The sequence below is a fragment of the Triticum aestivum genome, unplaced genomic scaffold (assembly GCF_018294505.1).
Source record: "Triticum aestivum cultivar Chinese Spring unplaced genomic scaffold, IWGSC CS RefSeq v2.1 scaffold176798, whole genome shotgun sequence".
Taxonomy (NCBI): domain Eukaryota; kingdom Viridiplantae; phylum Streptophyta; class Magnoliopsida; order Poales; family Poaceae; genus Triticum; species Triticum aestivum.
In genome coordinates this window covers 1-6539 of record NW_025226242.1, presented here as the reverse complement: position 1 = coordinate 6539, position 6539 = coordinate 1, and the positions used below count along the sequence as shown (strand labels likewise).

The window sequence follows — 6539 nt, the reverse complement described above, 5'->3', positions numbered from 1 at the left end:
GTTTAGATTAGGTTTATCTATTACTCTATCCGTTCCAAAATAGATGACCTAACTTTGTACTAAAGTTAGTATAAAATTGGGTCATCTATTTTGGAACGAAGGGAGTATGTGCTGTAATGAACTTCCGGCCAACTATGGTGTTAACCCTTAAACGAAATTTGCAGTACCGCTATTTACATGATCTGCTAGAGATGCTCTAATGATTCAGAGTCAATTGGATATGTCTGTGTCCCAAGATTAGTTGCAACTTTTTGTCAAAAATAACAAACAGCAACAAGTCATGTACTATTGAGTACTTTCTCTCAAAAGCTCAAAATTAACACTGACTTCGAAATGGTGCAAAGGTGCAAAGGAAGAAAACCTAAAGAAGAGTCCATGCTTAGGAACAAAATCTGGTGCGCGGCAGACAAATTCAAGCAACTGCAAAAATCTCAACCTGCTGGCAGGGCACAGCGCATGCATTTCAGGGCAGGCAGCTTCAGTTCTTCCTCCAGCCGGTCGACGAAGAAGAAGCCGATGAAGAATTTGCAGAGGGCCTAGATCCACCACCAGGACGCCAGCGGTCAGTAGTAGAACCAGCTGGAGGAGCACCATCTGGCTGGCGGGCTGGGGGCGCTTCTTGGCGCGCGGGAGGAACATCTTGGCGGAGGGGACGGCGGCTCCAGCGGTCTGCTTCCTGGAGCGGGAGCGCATCCTGGCAGAGGGGGCGCACTTCCCGTGCATGAGGAGCCTCTTGGCGAGCATCCCAACGGTCTGCTGCTTCAGGTGCAACAGCCGTCCTCTGGCTGCTACCCTCACCGCCACGTCTGTGCCGCGGGACAAACTTGTTAGAACCAGGAGCGGCGGCTGGTGGTGCGATGGTGGCAGTAGGCCGCGCATCAGGTGGGTCCGCTGCTCTTAGGAGAGCCTCCCTTCTCTCTTTTTCCTTCTTCTCTTCCACCTCCCTTTCCTTCTCCCTCTGAATTGCTGCAATGGCGTCAAGCTTGAGTTTCGTCTCCGCTTCCTCCCTCTTCTTCCTCTCTTCCTCTGCAAATCAATGAGGTGGTGTTATTGCCAACAATAAATAATACTTGATGATCAGCTAGAATGTGTTTTCCTTGCTTCCCAATGACATGAACAATACTTCCAGTTCCAAGTTAAAGCTGGAATCACTAACCTTCATGTTTTCTAGCCTCCTCTTCCTCGCGCACCCTTTGAATCCGTTGTTCCTCCATGTTCAGATAATACATCAATTTCCGTACAGTCTCCCTTTCACGCTTTCTTGAAGATATCAACTGACTAATTCTTTCTTCCCTCTCTTTCCTTAGGCTACTAAACTCAGCTTCACGGCGTTGGACAATTCTTTCCTGGAAAGCATTCTGAAACGGGAAGTTTTGATAAGATTAACAAGATGGAAGGAAGGCAGTCTTCTGAGAAGGAAACAAATACGTACTGAAAAAAGCTTATAGGTTGACAATGCCCATATAATAAAGGAAAAAACTAAAAATATTATATGCTGAAATACATGATGAATTTAAATCTAATCTGGGGTTAATCAACCAAACAAGTTAAACACATCTGCAATCCATTCTGAGAACGTTTAACCTCATCAGCAGACATGCAAACACATAATTTTGTCCAAACAAAACAAAAACCATTCAAGTAGGGTAGAAAGTATAATCACTGCAACAACTATACTCAACATTCCCTCTGTGGACAAAATCAACTATATATTACTTATAAGCTTGGAAAGTAATGGAAAGCTGATCACGAATACTCTGAATACCACAAGGACAGAATCAGCACTGCTGAATGCAGTTGCAAGAAGGATACATACCTTATGCTCCAACAATCGAGAAAGCCTGTTTTTCTCCTGCAAGTCACCCACGTGGTGTTGCTTGCTGAGCTCAATCTCTCTCTGCCAAGTAAAAATACATAATGAATGTGAGCACGCGAACAACAATTATAGTATGCATCTTGTAAACAACAAAATAACAGTAAAGACAAACCAGCTGCTCTTGCTCATGAAGGATCTTTTCTTCCTGAAGGCGCTTTTGGAAGGCCTCTTCAATCAGTGGGGCTTCCTCCTGCCGTTTTGCCCTCTCCAAGTGATCCATTTTCTTTGCAAGCTTCTGCAGTTTTTTTTCCATCTCATCACGCTCCCTAATCTGTCGAGTCCGTACCACCTCCATGGCGGATTGTTTTGTCATATCCTGCCATGTGAGCATTCAATGTATCAGAACACCATACACCAAAACTACAAAAGTACATGCATGTGTCTATGTACTGGTTACAAACTGCAAGTGATAATAATTTAGCTAAGTTGGCAGACCATTTAAGCAGCAATGTACAGAAACAAATGATCCTGCACCTTATCTAACCACCTGTCATTCCTCTACAGCTGACTATCCCCCTTTTTTAGGGGCACAGAAACAAATAGTTCAAATGTCAAAATGAAGCTGACCATACAGAAATATAACAGTAATCAAAATTCTAATAAGTAAAAGGCATTCAGATTTAGCGCTAGCAAAATTAAGTTGCGTTCCAAGGAAATACGCAAACTATTAAAACATTGCCAGTTAGCATGGAGCGGTAATTATTGGAAATCCAAAATAGTATCTTACCCCCTCAATGAGAATTTTTTCCCCTTTCTTATTTATTTTTTGAAAATCTTCTATTATTTTTTCTGCAGCCCTCTTATCTTTATCCTTTATTTCTTGACTGATCCTCTGCTGCTGCCTAAGTCTCTGGTCCTTCAAAAGCCTCTCCCTTTCCTCGTCTGCAGATTTCTTCTGGATACTCAATCTCTTTGACTCTTCTACTTTTTCCTGGAAATAGAAATGCATAAACATTAAATAAAGACTCCATAAAACAACCAGGAGTTAAGAGTAAGCAAATAGGAAACCTTTTCCAATATTTGACGCTCAAGGTCTTCTTTACGTTTTTCAATAATTGATTTCCTCGCAAGAAGCCTTTTATGTTCTTTCTCCACCACTCCAGCGAGACTGAAGTTTTCACCGAGTTTGGATGGTTTATGCACAGGTGGATGAATGAGACTCCTTGCTTTGTTTAGGGAATCAGTGAAGACACAGAGGTGACTACCAAGTGCATCAGACTCTATGTCCTGCAAAGAGAAATAAGTCAGATAACAACAAGTAGATGGGAAGATATATGTTGGGTAATGATCTATTTATCTGTTAAGATGAGATGGAAATGGAAAAACAACTGATGACAAGCAGGTTAAATTCCAAATACTTGTATGAAATTGCATGAAACAATACGCTCAATCAATCACCACATGTGGATGCTAAAATAAGTAAGAGAAACAATCAACCAATCGTTATATTGTTTCTGTGAACAGACAAGCCTGACACATCATTAATTCCTCAAAGACCAGTCATGTCATGCTGCACCTATTTCTCATCTATAATAGGTAACAATGAAACCATTCACTGTGAACAGTAAGTTACTTAAAAAAAATCGAAAACCCAAGGGACAAGCCTCTTTGGCCAAGGAATATCAGTAGGCAAGACAAATAACATAAAATCGCAAGGCAGGCAATGCATCTGTGATCCTTATAGCAAATAAACAGCACCGGAAAAAAATGAAGCCTTCAATGAGTAAATTTTGAGAAGCCTAAGAAGATAGCACCAGTGGTCAGAATAGAGCCACATACCATTTTGCCGAAATGAACAGCTCCAGACAAATGGTTAACTTTCATAGCAACAAAATTATGTTTGACCGCATCAACAGCCATCTTCTCCACGACATTGGAGTCAAAGAATGGGATCATTCTGGAGAGCATGTCAATCTTCATGGACTGGAAAATACGAGATGCCTGAAAATGGTTAAAAAGAGAGTTGAGAAACATGTTTCACAAATAGTGATGTAAAGTTTGATAAAGTGAAATACATATTAGCAAAAAAAAAAAGTGGCATGAACACATATACTATGGCTAGTGGGACATAGCATAGGACCTGCTGCAGCACCCTCAGTGTTGTAAGCTTCTCCAAGGCAGATTGGTACTGTGATAACTGAATTTCAGGAACTGAAGATGCAGCTGAAAGCTTTCCTCCGATCGTAGAAATCTTAGAAAGCAGAGGCTGTACTTTCGATGCTAGATCCAGAGGAAGGAACTCATGCTCCATAAGATTGTATAGATCTTTCACTTCTTGGGAAGCACATGAAATCACACCTTTGGCAGCCTATTTTCATATCATAGTTAGAGAGAGAGAGAGAGAGGCAGGAGAAATTGCATGATGTAGATTGCCAGCTAATTGGCCAAAATATAACACAGCTATATAAACATAGAAAAACAACATGATTATGTGACTACACAAAGAAAGAAGTGCTTTCATACTTGAGAAAATTGAAACAAAAGCGATGCAAGTAAATTCAATCATCACACAAACAGAACAGCACATCAGGGATGCATCAACAGATGTCCTGTTCTGTGGACTTGCAGATCTAATATAAATTTCAGAGCTACAAAGCTATCTAAAGCGATTGATCAGGTTTTAGAGCATTGCAGGTGCAGGAGGTGATCAGGAAAAGAAAAGAAAAAAAGACGTTCTCTTGCCATGTAGGACAGATGTGTATATCTTAGCATCGCTGCTTGATGAGGCATCAATGCTCAAAATGAGATTGTGCATTATTCTGGCTAGAAGGCAGCAAAAAGAAATCACTATCACCTAAGCGCCTACAAATAAATGCTGGCATCAGAGGAGATTATTCTCATATAAGAATGCCTGGTAACATGGACAACCAACCCCATAATAGCAGATTGTGTTCAAGATGCCCATATATGACAAAGACAAGACATCAATGAGAATGCAATATTTTCGGAAGACTGGATCCATGTGATAACAGAGACATTAAACAGTTTGGCAGCATATAATAAAAAATAACAGCAGCCAAAAAAGGATCCACGGCATACCAACTCAGAAAGAAGAGAAGCTCTAGAAACCTGAAAAGTAAACAGGAGATTTGTCAGAAAACAAATAATTAGACTATGGAAATTTATCTTAACTTGGAGAACAGATGGAAAGCAAACCATTTCTCTATTTTCACGCTTGGAGTCGAAGGAGAAATTGAAAAGGTTGGCCATACGCAAGCTACGGTCTTTTTCATTTTCAAGCTCATGATGAGATGCACCATATTTATGGTCATATGGTGTAACAGAAAGTGCAGCGAGCAAAACAGAAGATGCTAGTATTTGCAGATCCTTCTGAGTTAACTTCTTATTGAAGCTCTTCTGCAAGTTGAAAAGCTTCAGCCATGCATATGCATGATACAAGTGACTCTCGGATATCCAGAATATTTCAGTTAGTTTGGCATAATATACGACCAGGACAGATGGTTTTGGAGTCCTCTTAACCATGCTCATCAAGCCATGGATATCCTCCACAGATCGGAAGGCTTCCTGCAAGAACAAGACCTTGGTTGGTGAATCTATATCTTTAGCATTAAGATAAGATGAGTTGTGAAACAGACCTGCCATAGGGAAAGTTCTGTAGCAATTTTCAGTTGTTCAACCCTAGTATCAAGATACAGCTGACAGGTTTCGGGGGCAGTCAGATCAGGACGATCTCGCTGGTCACGATATTTGTTCAAGTTTGCAAGATGGTTTCTAATTATCTCACACAACCTACGGAATTCAGTGGCTCTTTTATACTGCTTGCAAAATTGAAAAGCCTTGTGTGCAGTCATCTGCATATTGAAAAGTTCAAAATAACAGACAGATTAGCTGGTGAAAAGCATTTAGTAGATAATAATAAGAAACAGAGTAGTTACATGATGCATTGGTAAGCTATGTACAAAAGGAACCAAATAGTTGCTTCTGAAAAATTAGGGAGAGCAGAAAAGAACCAGAATACTCTACAGATTTATTTTCAAAGGAAAGAAAAGGGTACCTACATAATGAATTGGTTAAGTATGTACAAAGGAATTAAATACTAGTTCATTTCACAAATAGTATATGCAAAAGGACAGAAATGTACATGGTGTCAAAACGTACTGGTTAAACCAAAAATGTTACTTTGAAAAGATGCATGAAGCTATACTGCAGTATAAACTACCAGGGAGATGTTTCTGAAACGTAATGACAGGCAGAATGGCTAGGGAAATCAAAAGACCAAATTGGCTGTTTGGTAGTGGAAAATCAGAACAGTGCCGGACCATTTGGTGCACAGAGTCTATAGAAACAGTGCATCACCTTGATGTTTCAGTTAACCATAAATGACAAAACCAAATGCATATAACTATATTAATAATGAAGTGACCACTAGGATAATGGCAAAGCAGTAAAATGGCTTACAGCATATAGCGCTTCAAGCTTTGAATTATTTCTCAGTATCTCAAGCACCATCCTGTATGTCTCCCACAGAAACTTAAACCATGGAGTGACAAACTCCCTGTCAGATCTTCCCTTCCCTTTCTCCCCCCTGACATAACTGAGCATCAAGTCCTCTGGACGCTTGTCCGCTTCAAGATCGACGACATCCAGAGCATCTTCCAGTGCTTGTGCCTGATTCCTGGCTTCCTCGGCTTTCTCATTGGAC

The 6539-nt window shown here is 40.5% G+C and overlaps 1 protein-coding gene across 1 annotated transcript; it reads right to left on the bottom strand.

Moving 5' to 3' along the window:
- Positions 1 to 219: 219 nt before the first annotated feature.
- LOC123172538 (eukaryotic translation initiation factor 3 subunit A) lies at positions 220 to 6535 on the bottom strand (the record flags this gene model as incomplete). The annotated part of the gene is made up of 12 exons (XM_044589492.1): positions 220 to 1026; positions 1157 to 1358; positions 1817 to 1897; positions 1989 to 2192; positions 2604 to 2807; positions 2885 to 3103; positions 3656 to 3817; positions 3957 to 4184; positions 4916 to 4945; positions 5033 to 5401; positions 5473 to 5688; positions 6296 to 6535. Coding segments are annotated over 12 exons (2703 nt in total), but the record flags the coding sequence as incomplete, so codon positions are not given.
- Positions 6536 to 6539: the final 4 nt, after the last annotated feature.